Source organism: Myotis brandtii, unplaced genomic scaffold (genome assembly GCF_000412655.1).
Source record: "Myotis brandtii unplaced genomic scaffold, ASM41265v1 scaffold312, whole genome shotgun sequence".
NCBI lineage: Eukaryota > Metazoa > Chordata > Mammalia > Chiroptera > Vespertilionidae > Myotis > Myotis brandtii.
The window spans coordinates 1,019,273-1,038,023 of NW_005361955.1; the positions used below are offsets into that span (position 1 = coordinate 1,019,273).

The following is an 18,751-nucleotide window of genomic DNA, read 5'->3' on the forward strand; positions in this document are numbered from 1 at the left end:
CAATCTGATCTATTTCAGAAATATTAAACTCTGTTAATAATTGCATGAATAATATAAGCAGTAAAATATGTTTAATATAGTTTAAGTACACAGTTTTAAACTGAGTTTCTTAAAACTATTTACCAAGTGTACTTAATGTATCATTACTATAAATAAATAAATGTATATGCACGCACATTCATATGTATGTATAATATTAGGTGGATATCTGTTAGTTTGCTAAACATGATTCTCTCTTCATAAAGGGATTATGGGCAATTTTTGTTTTTCTTCTACTTGTATTTTCTAACTTGTGTGGTGGTGTTTTGTTTTTTTTTTAAACCATGACCATCATTTCAATGTGTTTGTACCCAGTAAAATGCTAGTTTCAAATTGGTGTGCATGTTTGTTACCACGTGCTGCCTAGCCACACCCTTATAGACATACACACACTCATATCCCAGTGGTGTATATTGGAAAGAGAGAAGAGTTATTATAGACCTCACATTCTATTATTCTTGGTTTGGGGTAAACTAAGATCTTTATTTGGAGTTTACTATGTCAGAAACACAGCTGTACTGCACTCTCCTGCTGTGGATTCTTTACTTAAGAATTTCAGATGGGTTGTTAAATTGCAGGAACTAGGACTCTGAGAGCATTGCTAGGCAATTTCAGAAGTAGCTGGTATCAGAAATTCAGTTTTAGATGTTCATACAGAGTTTTTGTAAGTTGAATTATTTTTTAAAATTCTCTTAGAAATTAGTCATGTAAAATAATGCAATTTTAAAATAGCATAGATATCTGCATGTTTTACTTTAAAATTAATTTAGAAATCTGCATGTTTTATTTTGGGGTTTTTTTTAAAAGTTAGGTGTTTTTAAATTTTTTTTTGGTTTTTTGTTGTTCATCTTCACCCAAGGATATATTTGCCATTGATTTTCAGAGAGCGTAGAAGAGAGGGAAGGAGGGGGTTAGAGAGAGAGAGACCCATCACTTGTTTGCCTCCAGAACTTCCCCCAACTGGGGGCCAGGGAACAAACCTGCAACCCAGGTACATGCCTTCCCTTGACTGGGAATTGAACCTGAGACCCTTCGGTTTGCAGGCTGATGCTCTAACCATTAAGCCACAGCAGCCAGGGCAAAAGTTAGGTGTTTTTATAGTTACATGCAAGCTGCCTTGACTGTTACTGTTTTACTTACAGTATAGTATGTCTCATTTTTGAGACATACTATATCTCATACATATGAATGCGCGTGCATATATATTTATTTATTTATAGTAATGATACATTAAGTACACTTGGTAAATAGTTTTAAGAAAAACAAACTATCTGAGATACACAGGTTGTCCTCTCCTACATTGGATGGTCAGAGGTTTTATTTCTACTGTCGACCTAAGAAACATCCAAACCTGTAGAGAATTTTAGTAGGAGTTTATTTTAGCCCAAACTGATGGGATTGTTGGGAAGCAAGATCTCAGATGCTCCCCAGAATGATAGTTTGCAGTTTAAGGAGGGAATGTAAGGAAGATTACAAGGGGAGAGAAAGCAAGGCTCCTGGGTTTGGATTACAGGATAGTTAACAAAATTTTTAACAAAATTATTTGTTTTCTTGAGGATGGTTACCCTCTAGAGCAGTGGTTCTCAACCTGTGGGTCGCGACCCCTATGGCAGTCGAACGACCCTTTCACAGGGGTCGCCTAAGACCATCCTGCATATCAGATATTTACATTACGATTCATAACAGTAGCAACATTACAGTTATGAAGTAGCAACGAAAATAATTTTATGGTTGGGTCACAACATGAGGAACTGTATTTAAAGGGCTAGAAGGTTGAGAACCATTGCTCTAGAGCTGGGGTGGGCAAACTTTTTGACTCGAGGGCCACAATGGTTGTGGCCCTTAAACTGGACCGGAGGGCCGGAACAAAAGCATGGATGGAGTGTTTGTGTGAACTAATATAAATTCAAAGTAAACATCATTACATAAAAGGGTACGGTCTTTTTTTTTTTTTTTTAGTTTTATTCATTTCAAACGGGCCGGATCCGGCCCGCGGGCCGTAGTTTGCCCACGGCTGCTCTAGAGGCATTTGAAAGGTGTGTTAACTAGATGCACAGAAACAGTGGACAGGGCTTGTGATATAATGCTTTTTAAATGAGGAAAGCTTAAAGTTAGAAGCCTGATTATATTGCTTACAGATAAATATGCTTACATTTTCTGTTAATAAACTCATGCAACATGTTCTATACACATGGATGGACTCCTGATAAATTGTTGGTGTTTCTACTCCGAGTTCAGTATGAGAAACAACATTTTATAGAGAGCAATGTTTATTATTAAAGGAAGAATATTTAACCCCAGAGTTAAAATTGTATAGGCCTCTTTTACTGAATAAGGTAAGTTTTCTTTATGAATGTTCCCATGCAGCTGTAATTTGAATGACAAAAGTGTTTAGATTTAATTTGCTAAAAATTTTCTCCATATATTAATAACAAGTGGGCAAAACCTAAAAACATTTGGTAGAAAAATGAATATAGAAAGTACAAAGTAAAACTTGCATCTTTTAAGGAACAGAGCAATTATAATTAACTGTAGCCAATCAGATTTAGGAAGGTATCTAGTTGGTCTGAGGTGACTTTGAGGATTTGGAATTCTCTTCATTACAGATGTTGACCTTCATAGTCAGAAGTGGGAGGTTCTTGATAGTTTCAACCTACCTGTGAACACAAATTTCCATGTACTTTACTGAGATCTGTCCTTTTAGGGGTAAGAGGAAAGAGAGAAGGAATTTACTGCAGTTAATTTACTCCTTTCTCTTTTATCTCTTTATAGGACTTACGGTTTTTCCAAAACCAGTGACAGCGTTGGAATATTCATTTAGTGTGTCTGAACCAGAGTCCTATAAAGGGTATATTGAAGACCTTAAGAAGTTTCTAACGCGTAAGTGTGTTTTCTTAGTCTTAGAGTTTATTTTGCTTTTTTTTGGTCTGTCAAACAGTCAACTAAGGACTTGTAAGTAGATTTCATGATTAGTCACGATATTCTAATATTCTAACTTATGGCAAGACATAAGGGTCTAAGCCAAACAAGAGGTTGCTTTTAATTTATTTTTATCCTATAAGAAGTATGTGAGTAAGTTCATTGAGACATAACATTTATATCTGCATTAAGATGGAAAGTATTTGAGTAGTAGAGCAAAGCTATCTTATATAAAATAATGCCTCTAATTATTTGGATCTTTTGCATCCAATGTTGTGCTTGCGTGGGGGACTAGGAATGTTGCTTATCATTAAAAAAAAGAAAGAAAGAAAATAAATCTATGTATCAGTTTTGAGTTTTTTGGAGTTAACCAGTTGTAAATCTTTCCCGCCCTGGCCCAGTTTTTTTCTTACGGTTTGCTTGTCCTAATTTCATGGTATTAACATTCACATGAATAATCATCAAATGCCCTGGCCTCTTGTTTCTTGATTGCCTCATCTCTTCCTTGGCTGCACACTTACAGGCACTCCTTAAGCATATAGGACTCCATTGCCAAAATCACTGTGAGGCTTTCCTACTACAACCTCTGTCCTTCTAGTTTGCTTATTTAACTTTCCCTCACTATTCTTCTGCCTCATTTGGGACTTTCAAGCCCTTTTATCCCAGCCAATCCCCCTATTTCCCTTTTATCAAGCTTAGTTCCATGGTTTTTTACTCTTGCCATTACTCTAAAACCCCTTGCCTCTCTCGATCTATTGGTCATAAATTGCAAATGGATGAAGCCATGAGATTCCTGGATGAAGCTCTTCCTTAGAGCCTGTCCCCCTGAGCAACCAGGTGCTGCTGAAGAATATTTTCTTTTTCTTTTTTTAAGATAGGTTTTTATTGCCAAAACCGGTTTGGCTCAGTGGATAGAGCGTTGGCCTGCGGACTGAAAGGTCCCAGGTTTGATTCCGGTCACAGGCATGTACCTGGGTTGCGGGCACATCCCCAGTAGGAGGTGTGCAGGAGGCAGCTGATCGATGTTTCTCTCTCTCATCGATGTTTCTAACTCTCTATCTCTCTCCCTTCCTCTCTGTAAAAAATCAATAAAATATATTTAAAAAAAAAAAAGATAGGTTTTTATTAATTTCAGAGAGAGGGAGAAAAGGATGGAAACATCAATAATGGAGAGAATCATTGATCGGCTACCTTCTGCACACCCCCTACTAGAGATCAAGCCCACAACCTGGGCGTGTGCCCTGACCAGGAATCAAACCATGACCTCCTGGTTCAACACACTGAGCCACAAGGGCAGGGCTGAAGATTTTCAGCAGGACTAATTAGCGCTGGAATACTTGGTTACCTTCTTGGACTTGCTCTGCTACCTGGCAGGGCTATAGAATTTCTCTGAATAATTATTTACAACCTCTACTTTCCTGCCTTTTCCTTTAGAACTCATAACAATGGTTCAGTCAATGACTGCATTTACCGTGGTGGTCTCATAAGATTGTAATGGAGCTGAAAATTTCCTATTGCCTAGTGACACAGTAGCCATCATAAGGCCGTAGGGCAACACATTATACAAATACTATTGTGTTACAGTTGCCAACAGTATTCAGTACAGCAATGTGCTATGCAAATTCGTGGCCAGGAGCTATAGGGGAACTGAATTTGTCACCCCAAAATGTCTCGCATAGGATTACTTTAGGCTGGTTAATTTTGAGAAACAGCAGCCATGGGAGCAGCTCTGCAAACCAACTAGAAGTGGCCCTTGGTAAAAGACCTTTACATTTGTACAGATGATCCCCATTTGTAAGGGGGTTGACCTTATCTCTGGACACACTCATCGATGCAGAAGACAGAGATGTAGACCAGCGCAACAACCTTACCCTTGTTTATGGTGCTTTTCCAGGGGACCTCCCATAGCTGACACCCCCAAGCCCAGCATCTTCTTTGTCTTCAGCTGAAGATGGCATTTAAGGTGGTAGCTTCAGGCTATTTTGACAAGTTGCTCAGTTTTCGTGGGTCTTTCCCACGTATACAGGAGATTACATGTTTTTAACCTTGTTTGTTTTTCTCCTGTTCATCTGTCTTTTATTATAGGGATGTTTCAGCCAAGAACCCAGAAGGCCAGGACAAATCATTTTTTCTCCCCTACAGAGCAATAGGCTATGCCCTCTAGCCTAGGTGTGTAGTAGACTGTACCATCCAAGTTTGTATAAGTGAACTCTATGACATTTGCACAGTGGTGAACTCACCTAAGGCAACAGTCTCAGAACAGACCCCCATCATTAAGTGGCACATGGTAGAATAACATTCCTGCTTTAAGAGAAAATTGAGGCTCAGATAGGAATTCCCCCCAGTTTCCCCATTTATTAGTAAAACAAACTGACAGTTGTAGCCATTTTGTCTGGTATTCCTCCTGCTCTGATGAGGGAGCTGCCTTTCACCTGTACCACCAGCCAGGCCATGGATCTCATCCCTCCCACTGTCTCAAAAATATGCTACTTACAGTCCTACATTTAGCCTCTCATTGATCTTTCCTGTCAGCATGCAAAAGCCCTCAACTCCTATTTTAAATCAAAGTCCTCTCCTGAATCCCACATCTTCCATTAGCTATCTTCCTAAGTCTCTTTCCTTTTATAATTAAATATATACTTATTTTTTGTGAGATATGACCATGGTTTAAAAATCCATTAGTAAAGAAAGGTCTGTAATAAAAACAGTAGTTTCCTGCTACACCTTTCTAACTGCAGTTCTGTTCATTCAACACATACTTTTATGAATGCCTTTTCTGTGTCAAGCACGCTTCTAGGTTCCATCAATAAACAAAAGAAAAATGTCTTTGTGGCGTCTTTGTGGCGTTCTTGCCCTGGGTGGATTAGGAGGTAGTAAGTGTAGTGGAGGAAAATAGAGCAGTGGAGTCAATAGTTACCTCCATCTCTGCTGCAACGCCTTTCTCTAAGTTAAAATTAGCTCTCGGCTCTGTTGCAGGTCCTGTTAGTATAGACTGCATAGCACTGTCTGTCTTGAGACCCTTCGATTATGATTTTATACTTAACACCTATCTTCCCCACTGTACTGTAAGCTCCTTAAGGGCAGCAACAGTACCTTTTTAGGTCCTCACTGTTATATCTTGGGCCAGGAACAGAGGCGTCATTCAGATAACACTGTAGCCATGGCTGGGACCACCTCATGATGACAAAAGATATTGATCTATAATCCAGCATGTATCAGTGTTGAAATGCAGTAAACTTCAGAGCACTAGATAGCTCTTGACAGTTAAAGGAACAAACTTAATATTCTTCCCCTAAAATTATCTAGTAATTAGCCTCGCTGTTTTTGTCTTCCAAGAATGTTGTCCAAAGGAGGACATATATTCCTAGATGTGTTGAAGATCTTTTTTTGGCTGATCTGTGCACACATATGTTTCCTTTGTAGCATATGCTTCGGAAGCACAGAAGAATCTTAAAGTCTGCGCCAATGGAGTCCTCTCTGAACAGAAGGGTCCAGTTTATGAAGCATGTCAGTTTCCTCTTAACTTACTTGAAGCATGCAGTGGGGAGAATGATCCTGACTTCGGCTACTCCCAAGGACACCCTTGTATTCTTGTGAAAATGAACAGAGTATGTACATATTTTGCTGCTATTGCTGCTTTTTCTAATACCCTTATTAAGAAACTGGCAAGTATTTTTTAAATGTCTCATTTGGGATAGCTTGTGTAAAGGGCTAACAGTGATATTGATTGACCTTTGGAAAAATTAATACAGAAGGCAAACAAGATTGGTTCACAAGTTAATCATAGTATAGGGAGTAAAACAACTTCTGCTTTTCCCCTTTGGAGAGAGTTGCATGCATGCAGACATAGATGAATGCTTCTAGGGGCAGGTATTCTGGGTGTCATGCCCAAAGCATGGTTTTGTTAATGTTCAGTATCATCTTTGAATACTGTGTTGTAAAGCAATTTAAAATCCCATGGGGAATATATGAAGTTTTGACTTAGATTTAGTAGGAAAGCATATTTTTGTATTATACTGTACAATTAAATAATAGAAATACAAATAAAGCTGCATTATAATGAGCTCAGTTGTAGCCAGTTGGTAGTATTTTGCTATGTTGTGCAGAAGAGGTGCCTGAATTGTATAGCCATCAGCAAATTAAAAGGCTAACGTTCTCTCCCATGTAAGTGATTACACTCTCTGTCATGGTGCAAAGGAAGCTGCATCCCTTCTGCCGTGAAGTGATCCCTAACCCCCGTGCACTGCTGTTCTCTGAACGTTGTGCTGCAGAGTTGTGTTCTGATACAGTTACCCTGTTGAGGCCCACAAGGTCTCCCCTTGAAAAGTGAGGTAATTCCTGGACATTTACTCAGAGTAAGGGTAGGTTCATAAAAAGGTGAAGACCCCTCAAGATCCTGAGTTCACATATCATATCCAATAAGCAAATTGCTACCATCCCTAATAAAAGTACAGCTTACGTCTTCCAAAGTTGGCACTAAGTAAGGAGTTTCCCTGGAGGGAGAGCCAGCTAGATCCTAACACACCCATGCTGACACCCTCCAGCTCCATCCTTCCCCTCCCCCAAAGAACAGTGGTGACAGCGTCTGTTCATCCCACAGCACTCCAGAGGTCATTCTGAAACACTGCCTGACACATAGTAGGCACCAGTAAATGATTGAGGGTGTTCCAGGAAGACTGGGTTAAGAATTAAGGTTAACAAAGTAAGCATAATGCAGTGTCTTTTGTGAGAAATTTTTACATTTTACAGGCACTCATATAAAATGCATATAAATTCAGAATGCCAAAATCCTCACAAAATAGATGAATAAATATCTGTTATCATTCATACAAGAGCTAGTTATGTCAACTACAAACATGCAGGTAGCCTCATTCCATAGAACTGAATGGTGCTGAGAGTCTTAAAATGGGATTATCCCCTGTGTGTGCATTGTGTGGGACAGATAGATGTGGACTCTGGTCAGGCTCCCTGGAAGCATGATGGAAATGGGAGGATTGTGACCTAACATATTTTCATGAAAAAAGGTAATTATATTGTGCCTCTACAATTCTTATCATTTGCATTATTTGCTCATATAAATAATGAAATTTAAAGGTGTCTGTTTGGTTGTTTCTTAATTTAAGGGTAGCAAGTGCAATACTGTGCTTTGGTCAATTCTTTGGTAACTGATGTATTTCCTGACTTGCCTTAGTACAGTAATAAGATAGCCAGTTGGTAAGATTATTATATTGAAAAGTCCATTCTAGTCCTCTAAAATGAAATTAGCATAAAAGGCACAGGTAATGGGTTTTCAATACACAGAATTACTGTTAATCTCAACTCTTGCACTCCTGGTTCCTGTGATATACATTTGTGATGTTTCAATTAATCAACATTTTTTTTACCTTAGATAATTGGATTAAAGCCTCAAGGACAACCAAGGATAGAATGCACTGGTAATTCTAAGGTTAGTATTCAAGAAATAACCCAACTTTCGTTAAAGTTCTAGTGTGTCTAAGAAGTTTTAGTCACCCCCTCTCCCTGTCACATTTTAAAAGTCCTTGTAGTGCCAGTCTTAGAAGAATAGAATTTCACCAAGCTTGGTGGGTAGCCCTTCTGTGTGTGCTCGTGATAATGAAAGACTTGTTTTTCGTGTGAATTTGATTTCACGTGCATTGCTTTACAGCACCATATGCCACAGTTCATTGATGCTAAGATTCACCTTTTTTCCAGCTTAATAACACTGAAATTGGGGTTGGCTTTACAATCAATGGTGTGTCTTACCATGTGTTTTCTTTCTTAATAGTACATCAATTGGTGTATATCAGTGACACCTGAGATTTAATGCAACATGGTAGAGGCATTGCTTTTCTCTCCTGTCCTGACTTTGTGTGTGATTTTTTTGGGTTTGTTTGTTTGTTTGAGAGTTCTGTGCAGTTTCATCTCATAGTTTTTTGTTTTGTTTTGTTTTCTCTCTATGCTGCAAGTGCAATGAAGACAAATATGTAAATATGGGTAACAGTTCTGAGGGGAAACTTTTTAAGTTCTAAATTTAATTATATCATTGTGCAAAATATTGACATTCTAACTCCAGTTGTGTCAGAAATATTTCACTTGAAACATTACATTGAAATCACTTCTAAAGTTGCTTATGGAAAAAATAGTAATTCCTTTTAACCATGAATGGAATTGTATTTGGACAGAAACTTCTTGCTCAATGGTTATCAAATTCGATCATCCAGCAGAACCACTTGGAGAGCTTGCTGATTTCCATTCTTGAAGTTTTTGACTCCATTGGTCTGGGGTTAGGCCCAAAATTTACATTTTACCTAAAGCTTCCAGGTGATGCTGCCAGTCTGGGGCCCACACTCGAGAACCTCTGCGTTAGAGGATCCTTACTATCTCCTTTTGAGTACAATAAAAAATCGGGAAGTACGTGGTTTCTCGTCTAGGTTGGAGGTATACACATCACCATAGGCAATTCACTTTATCTCTTTATGCCATATTCAGCTCAGCAGGAAACTGGATAAAAAGCCAGAATCTCACTTAACCAGATGCTACATTGAAGCCACGCTTTTCTGATAAACAAGTCCTTCTAAAAATTTACCATCATCTCTCGAGACAAAAGAAAAGCTGTACTTTGGGACTCTTTATGAACCTCCTTGATTGCAAATCTTTCTAGTAGAAATTCCTGAGGCTGGGTTGCTAGGCTTCAGCCAGGTAGAAGTGCTCATTTCCTGACAGTGTACCTGTGTCTGCAGGACCTGTTGCTTTTGTATGTGAGCAGACTACATAGATAATAAGCTTGGGATGGTGGTCTATAGAGCCAGCACCACCAAGAAGGGAAAACACACACACATTTAGTCCAGAAGAACAAACTTTATAGAACCCGTTCCTAGGGTTTCGGTTTTATAAACCTTTGGCCAATATAAAAAACCTCCATGTAACTCATCCCTTAGGGTTTTAAATGGATTTTTCTCCTTGTTTATCTATTCTGTGTCCTTTGCTTCTAGAAGAGTTTGGGGGAATGTCAATGACAAATCCTGGTCTAGTGACTCAGATTTCAGATGGTTTTTGTTATGTGTAAAGTACATAAAGTAATCAAAACAGATGGGATTTTTTGCTTTGCTTTTTTTTAAGTTGTGGAATATTTTTGTTTTGAGAAAAAGCACACAGAATTGGAAGAAATGCTGGTAAAATTGCGTTTTACTCCTAGGCTAGTTAGAGAAGTGCGATCAGGAGTCCATACATTTTAGTGTCTGTGGAGCAGATGGAAACATTTGCTGCACAAACACTGTTGACAAGAACATGCTCTTACAGGTAGCCTTTAACATGTGTCATTCATTCTTTCGGTATTTTATTTCCTTACAAAAATGAATCATGTTCATTTGAGGAAATTTTTTTTAATGCAGAAGAAAAAAATTGGTAAATGCTAACCAGAAATAATCGCTACTTAGAACATTTGATGTGTATTTTTTAAGTAGCTTATGAGTTAGGATTGTATAAAAGAAAATACATTAATTTTAATTTTAAAACTTTATTTTGTTTTCAGTAGAACTTAGTGGCTATTAATAAACTCTTGTACTTAGTTACTTACAGTTTCGTATATGGTATCATTATATATGCTTAGAAAATATGACATGGATGCTTTACCCTAAAATAGCTCATCATCATTCAGATATGCATTTTAATATTTTATCATCTCTAAATGTTTATTTTTACAGAAGGTATAAAATCAAGTTTAAGTAAAAGCCTGCCAACAGTATGATTTAGGTACAGACCAAGAGAACAATTAAGAGTCTGTCACAGGTGGGCAGTCTTGAGCCTGTGACCTTAATTCTGACGTTAGCTCCCCTCTCCGTAATTGATCCTGCCTCTTTCTTTTTTTTTTTTTTTAATTGAATTGGGAGAGGGAGAGAGAGAAACATTAGTGATGAGAGAGAATCATTGGTCAGTTGCCTCCTGCATGCCCCACACTGGGGATCAAGCCCACAACCCTGGCATGTGCCCTTGACCGGAATCGAACCCAGGACCCTTTAGTCGCAGGCCAACACTCTATCCACTGAGCTAAACCAGCTGGGGCTCCTGCCCTCTTAAGGGTTGTTAGCATCAATAAATGAGGTAAATATCAGCTAAATGTGGCTGGAAATACATACTGAAGTGCACAATAAATTGTAACCCAAAGGAAACTTTTTATATTTTAGGTACCACCTATGTGTTTCTGTGAATTAGGTTATACAAAGCGGTGCAGAAAAGCACTCATAACCAAATGATAATTTTTTTCTCTGAGATAAAATGCTATTTTAGACTTTTTTTTTTTTAATGTTAAGGGAGTACAGATTCTAGGGTGGTGTTGGAATCGTTTCTCTTAGCCTTGTTCTCGCTGCTCTTCCCGCACACCTGCGCTCTGGCTCATAGAACTTGCTCTTCCTGTGGAGCATCATCACTGCTTTGTGTCGTCTTCCCTGGGTCACCCCATGCACATGTGTTGCATGACAGTTAATAATTACGCTGCAGTGTTTCATGTGCTTTCAAAAATAGAAATTACTACTCAAATCTAGAATTGAAGCATTTAGTAAGGTTTTATTTTAATTTGTATTTAGTAAACTTACCACTGACTTTAATAATTGTTGTCTATTTGTTACCTAGTATGTGTTAAAATTATAGTCATTAAAATTAGACCTATTTTGGATGTGTTACACGAGATTTTTATAAGTCATTTATTAAGAACTAGTAGCCTCGCCGGGACCGGTTTGGCTCAGTGGATAGAGCATCAGCCTGCGGACTGAAAGGTCCCAGGTTCGATTCCGGTCAAGGGCATGTACCTGGGTTGCGGGCACATCCCCAGTGGGAGATGTGCAGGAGGCAGCTGATCGATGTTTCTCTCTCATCGATGTTTCTAACTCTCTATCTCTCTCCCTTCCCCTCTGTAAAAAATCAAAAAAAAATATTAAAAAAAAAAAAAGAAAAACAGCACTTACCATTACTCAGAAACACATGATCACTCATGAAGACCTATACAATGGGACCAAGGTCATCAGCTTCTCTCGAAGGACAGGGGGCGGCCTGGCTCCCGAGGCCCCATTTTATCAAGAGAACAAAGTCGGCATTAGTTACAGCCCTCACTGAACCCAGTACAGTGCATCTGTGCGTACAACTGCCCTGTTCATGTGCCTGCTTTGCCCTACTGAATTACTAATATCTTGAGGACTTAGCTCTGTCTTATCCTGCTTCACCTTCAGTGCCTGGCCTGGTGCCAGGGACCTGAGAGGGTTTCTGAGTGAGTGAGTGAATAATGAGTGAGTGAATGAGCAAGTAGTTACGGGGCGGGAACTACTGCCGAGTTGCCATGGCAACATGGCAGAAGTTCCCGCCCTGCTCCAAGCGGCCCAGACCCCTCTCCCGGATGCTTAGTTCCCGCCCCGCTCCCAGCATCCCAGGCCCCCAGCCACTCCTTCAGCAGAGGCCAGAGCAGGTGGGAAGCTTGGCTTCCTCCATCTCGGGGGGCAACCAAGCCTCCTGCTTGCTCCAGCTCCGTGACTGCCAGCCAACATCTTGGTTGTGTCAGTTTGCATATAGTCACTCTGATTGGATGGTGGGCGTGGCTTTGGGGCGTAGCAAAGGTACAGTCAATTTGCATGTTTGTCTTTTATTAGATAGGTTACTGGTCTGGCCAGTGTAGCTCAGTGGTTGATGGTTGACCTATGAACCAGGAGGTCACGGTTTGATTCCCGGTTGGGGCACATGCCCAGGTTTTGAGCTCGATCCCCAGTAGAGGGCATGCAGGAGGCAGCCAATCAATGATTCTCCCTCATCATTGATGTTTCTATCTCTCCCTCTCCCTTTCTCTCTGAAATGAATAAAAATATATTTTAAAAATAAAAGAAGAATACCAGAGTTAGCTAATAGCATGAATGAGTTGGCTTATATATAGATGGTGATTAGATTTGTATGTTCATCTGTTTTTTAAATACATGGAATATAATTCCAGTCGATTCATAATACTTTTAATTGATATACATGTGCTCATAAATTTATTTAAGGGAAATGTGGTATTTAAATTGGTTAAGTGTGGTTTTTTGCTTGGATTACTTAATGTTTTTCCTAATAGTTTTTGTCATGTCACCATAGTTCCCCCCTCTGGTTACAGTTACCATGGTTATTAATCACCTGAAACTTTGGGACCTGCTGCTTCCCAGGCCTGAGCACTACACTCTGGGTTGTGGCAGCTGTTGCCTTCCAGCTGGAAGCACAGCGTTTTATCGTTTCGGGAATGCACTGGTCCTAGATCTACGGTGTGTTCCTGCTGCCAAGTGGCCGAGGGACTAGCAGTTAGGGGTCGGAGGACAAGTAAGCTTTCACAGACAGTGTGTGGATAGATCTTGCACTGTACGTTAGGAGGTACTCATGGGAAAGCATACAGGGCAACAGGAAATGTAAGAAGAGTAAAGACAGTTTGTTTCAGGGGGTTTAAATCAAGATGAGTAAGTCTCCTCAAAACTGCACTTGTGATTAATGTCCTTGGAGTAGCATTGTAGTTTCCCCATACTGTTCATAACTGATACTGCTGTGTAATAAATACATTTTTTAAATTCACTTTTTTTGTGACCTTAAAGAGGGTTTCTTTTGTTTTCAACTATAGGGTGAAAACACAACAACTCTAGCAGCATATCCTCCTGAGGGAAACATAGACTTAAAATATTTTCCATATTATGGGAAAAAACTGCATGTAAGTATTTAGAAGTTCTTAAGTGGGAACAGGCACATCTGTATTAAAATGACACTTGTCTGGGACAGGTAGACCTGTCTTGTGTAACTTGTGCATCATTTGTTCTTGTTTTTAAATACAAATGGTGATAGCAAATGAAGATTCCTTGTCTACAATTCAAAACAAAAAATTCAAGTAGAAAATACCATTATCACTTTAATTATTTAGGATGTGTTTATTTAGAGAATGTAGAGAAGGAATTAATCAAGAAATAAATAAAGCTCATTACCCAGAGATAACTATGTTATGGTCTAATTTCTTTCATATTTTTTAAGTATATGTTTATAAATAAATCATTTTATAAAATTGGGATCATACTGTATGTATACTTAGAAAACTTTTATTTTAAAATGATTTCAAACATAAAGTGGTTAAAATAGTAAAAAGAATTCCCATAGACCTTTTGCCCAGATTTCCCAAATGTTACTATTTTACCTCAGTTGTCTTATCAGTCTCCATTTATATATAATTTTTTTCCCCTGAACCATTTGGGACAAAGTTATAAACATGATGCCACTTTACACTAAATGCTTGAGTGCTCTTTCCTAAAAATAATGACATCATCTTACTAACCATAATCTAGTCATCAAAGGAAGTTAACCTTATTAGAGGCTATTGTCCAATCGCTGGGCCTTGTTTAGATTTCACCGGTTGTTCCAGTGATGTCCTTCATTGGAAAAGAAAAGTGTTTTCCAGCCCCAGGATATCACACTGTTAACATCTTCAGTCACCTTGGCCTGGAGCATTCCTCACACCCTTGTACTCTTCAAAAACCGGTACAGGCCTCTCTTGGCTTGTTTTGTTTATGTTGCTCAGTTTGAGCTTGTCTGGTGTTCTTCATGATTAAATGTAGGTTGTACATTTTTGGCAGGTATGCCTCAGAAGAAATGTTACTTCCTTTTAAGAATGTTCCTCAGGAGAGACTTGGTATTGATTAGTCCCATTAATGGTGATAGTAACCTTGAACTCCTGGTTACCAACTGGTGTCGGCCAGGTTTCTCCACTGTAATCAATAAATATTATCTGGGGAGAATACTTGGAGTCTGTAAAATTGTTTCTCTCATAGCCTTAGCATTTGTTGATTCTTGCATGAATCAGTTAATAATAGAGCTGTTCCCAATGTTTTTCTTTTTTCTTTTTTTTAACAAAGTTTTATTTACTTTTTAGTTTTTAAAATCCTCACTTGAGGATAATTTTCCATTGATTTTTAGAGAGATGGAAAGACAGAGAGAAACATTTGATGTGAAAGAGGCATATTGATTGGTTGCCTCCTGCTCATGCCCTGACCAGGGCCCAGGCCAGGAAGGAGCCTGCAGCCGAGGTATATGCCCTTGACCAGAATCGAACCTGGGACCTTTTGATCCACATGCTGACACTCTAGTCACTGAGCCAAACCAGCTAGGGCCCAAATGTTTTTCTAATTCTATCTCTCCTTTTTCCATTTACTAGTTGGCATTCTACTCTAAGAAAGAACTTTTTCTTCTCTATCATTTATTACTTATGTGTATCATTATGTTTTCATGGATTCTTATTTTATTCAGGGGTTGTATATAATCTGTTATAATCACTTATTTGGGTGCTAGACCCAGATATGGCTGGTGGGAAACATTCAGGCTGGCTTCTCTGTCCTTTTGACTTGCCCCCAGGATTCTTTGAGCACTTCTTACTTTCCCTTCCTAACCCTGGAATCAGGCCCTAGTGCCTTTCAGTGAAGAATTGTATTTAGAAATCATAATGATAGTACAGCAACTGAGTATATTTGTGCCACATTACACAGGAATCTTAAGTAGGGATACAGGAGACCTAACTAACGTAATGAGTAAGGTGGATCTTATGCACATTTATCAAACAGAATAATACGGAGGTAATACAATACAGATCCTCAAGCACACCTAGAACAGTCACAAAATTTATTGTTAAAAAATACATCCTAGCCCTGGCCAGTGGCACAGTGGTTAGAGCATCACCCTACGCACTGGAGGGTCATGGGTTCACTTCCCAGTCAGGGGCATCAGTGTCTCACATCAGTGCCCCCACCACTTTCCACTCTCTAAAAATCAGTGGAAAAAATATCCTCGGGTGAGGATTAACCAAAGAAATTAATAAAAGGGCCCCTCTCAAAAGACGGAGGGAGTCAACATTTTTATTAAAAAACTTGAGTGAAAGGGAAAATTGAAACCAAAATTGTAGGATATCTAAAAAATACTGGTAATGAAGCAATATAATCACAGCCCATGGGATGCTTTTAAAACAGTACTCAGGGAAATTCATAGCCATAAATACTCTTATCAATAAAAATTAAGTGAAAATAAATGAACATCCAGTTTTAAGGGGGGAAAGTAGAGAATGGAAAATAATAGATCTAATTAATAGATTAAAACTTTGGTTTTAAAATTTTACAGAATAAACTTAACTCTTGATGAAGTGTAGATGAGGTTACTTTGAATTTGAATTAATATGTTTTCCTTTATTTACCAGGCGAGTTATCTACAGCCATTAGTTGCTGTCCAGCTCAACTATACTGCTAGCAGTACCCCAAAAGAAGTAACAGTTGAGTGCAAGATTGTTGGATCAAAAAACCTGAAAAACTATGATGATCGTGACAAGTTTTTAGGACGAGTTGCTTTCAAAATCACAATGCGTGCATAGTAGAAGTTTGAATATGTCCACAGAGTAAATGTTGTGTTGTTTGTCTTTATTTTGTATCAGCCGGACCTGACATTCTAGAATTATGAGACCACCTGAGAGAGAGGTGGGGTGGTACATGACACTGCGGTAACATTGTAATGTGCTTCCCAAGCGTAGTGTTCGGTGTCCTCTGAAGTAACTGCCTGTTGCCTCTGCTGCCTTTGGAACCATTGTACAGTCGTCAGACGGGGACTGTGAACACCTGATTCTGAACATGTGGGTCTTGTCCTATTTTTTTATGTGGTTTAATTGCCAAGTGTCTAAAGCTTAATGTGCTGTGCCATGTAAATATTTTATAGATTTAACACTGGTTAACTGTCATATATTGATGCCAACCAAGTTTTAGAGGTAAAATGGTACCTGACCAACATGAAGTGACTTTACAGCTGCAAGAAATGTGTGGGGAGAAGTTCTATGTGTGAGGAGGAAAAAGAAAATAAAAGCAGATTTGAAAGGTTGTCTTGAGTTTATTGTAAAGTTATTATTAAGAACAACAACTGTTGCCCTAGCCGGTTTGGCTCAGTGAATAGAGCGTCTGCCTGCGGACCTAAAGGTCCCAGGTTCGATCCTGGTCAAGGGCACAATTCTGGTTGCAGGCTCCTCCCTGGCCCAGGCCTTTGTCGGGGTGTGTGCAGGGGGGAACCAATTGATTTGTTTCTCTCAAATCAATATTTCTCTTATTAAAAAAAATAACACAAACTGTTCATTATAAAACATGTAAAAAAAAAAAAAGTAGTGATGGAATTATTAGTGCTGGGACTAAGTTTCTTATGAAAAGTATTTTAGACCATAGATGAAACAGCATTTTTAGGTTACCCAGTATGAATATGCACCTACTTTTATTAATGAAATTAAATTCCTAAGATTTAAATTGTGAAATATCTTGTTACTACTTTTATTTAGTAGACTGTTGTCTCTAATAAAAAACATAAATTGTGAAGAAGAAAAGAAAAAAAAAAACCAAGATGGCAACATAGGTAATCACCTATACTTGCTGCCTCTCACAACCACATCAAAATTACAACTAAACGGCAGAACAACTACCACCCAGAACCGTGGGAAAGCTGGCTGAGTGGAAGTTCCACAGCTAGAGAGGTGAAGAAAGCCCATTGAGACTGGTCAGAGGTGCAGAGGCACAGAAAGTGCTGGCACCTGGAAGTGCTATTCTTTAAACCGGGAGGTCCATACAAGCTTCTGCTTGCTCTGAACTCCAATTCCTGGCAAGACTCTGGGGGACCAGACACATATGGGGAGAAACTGGACTGTCTGGCATCGGGACAGGAACACGAGGGCGGCTTACTCGTAGAGGTGCTCACAGCAGCCATTGTTCCTGCATGGGTGCGCGGGACACAGAGAACCAGGGACTTCGATTCAGGGCTGCCATTGCTGTTTGCTCCACCCTGGTGTTTCCCAGAGACCCCGCCCCACCCAATTTACAACCCCACCAAAGCTGTGTGCATCGGCTTTTGCATATGAATGGCCTGTCCTTTCGCCTAAAACAAACAGCAGCTGGGTCAGAGAGCCCCAGAGATTCCAAAAGCAGACCCAAGGCCTGGCAGCAGCAGCAGCCTTGCTTCACAGCTGGGCCTCGTCTGGGCACTTCCAAATCCCATTCAAAGAGGAAGAATCTGCAGATGTCTCTGTAGCTCCTGCTGGGTGGCCTCAGACAGTGGCTGACCTTGCACCTCCTTGGAGATCCAAGAGCCAGTGTACCCAATGTTCAGAGTGAGACCATACCGGATTACAACTCTTCACATCCATAAGAGACACACTCAAGGGGCAGACTCAGTGAGCACCAAAGCCCCACGAAAGCAAGTCCTGCCCCATAAGGGTGTCTCCTGTGCAACAGATCTTCCAGTGTAGACACAGCTGGTCATCACAGCCAATTGGCCTGGAGGTCAATTCCTCCTAGTGATACCAACAGCAATCAAGGGTTAATTACAAAACTGTGCAAACAGCCCACAAAAGGGTGCACCAAGAGTGTCCATCTCAGGTGACTGGGGAGGCTGAGCCACTGAGCCCAATAGGACACCAAACACATAAGGCCACTCTATAAACTCAAGGAGACTTAACAGCTACCCAGTACATAGAAACAAACACAGGGAAGCAGCAAAAATGCACAAAGAAGTCACAAATGAAAGAAATGGATGAGAGCAAAATACTGAAAATAGAGTTCAAAACCATGGTTATAAGGTTACTCAAGAATCTTCTAGAAACCTCGGAGAAATTTAATGAGACCCTCAAGGATATGAAAAAGGGCCAATCAGAAATTAAGCATACACTGAGTGAAATAAAGAATATACAGAGATCCAACAGCAGACAAAAGGATCCCAAGAATCAAGTCAAAGATTTGAAATA

General features: G+C 39.4%; 1 protein-coding gene across 1 annotated transcript in view; it reads left to right on the top strand.

The window, feature by feature from the left end:
* Positions 1 to 16,851, top strand: part of ATP1B3 (ATPase, Na+/K+ transporting, beta 3 polypeptide) — a 55,598-nt gene extending 38,747 nt beyond the window's left edge. Inside the window, 5 exon segments of the mRNA XM_014542705.1 lie at positions 2,812 to 2,919; positions 6,382 to 6,566; positions 8,348 to 8,404; positions 13,580 to 13,666; positions 16,184 to 16,851. Of these exon segments, the coding sequence (XP_014398191.1) occupies positions 2,812 to 2,919; positions 6,382 to 6,566; positions 8,348 to 8,404; positions 13,580 to 13,666; positions 16,184 to 16,354 (608 nt within the window). The 3' untranslated portion in view covers positions 16,355 to 16,851.
* Positions 16,852 to 18,751: the final 1,900 nt, after the last annotated feature.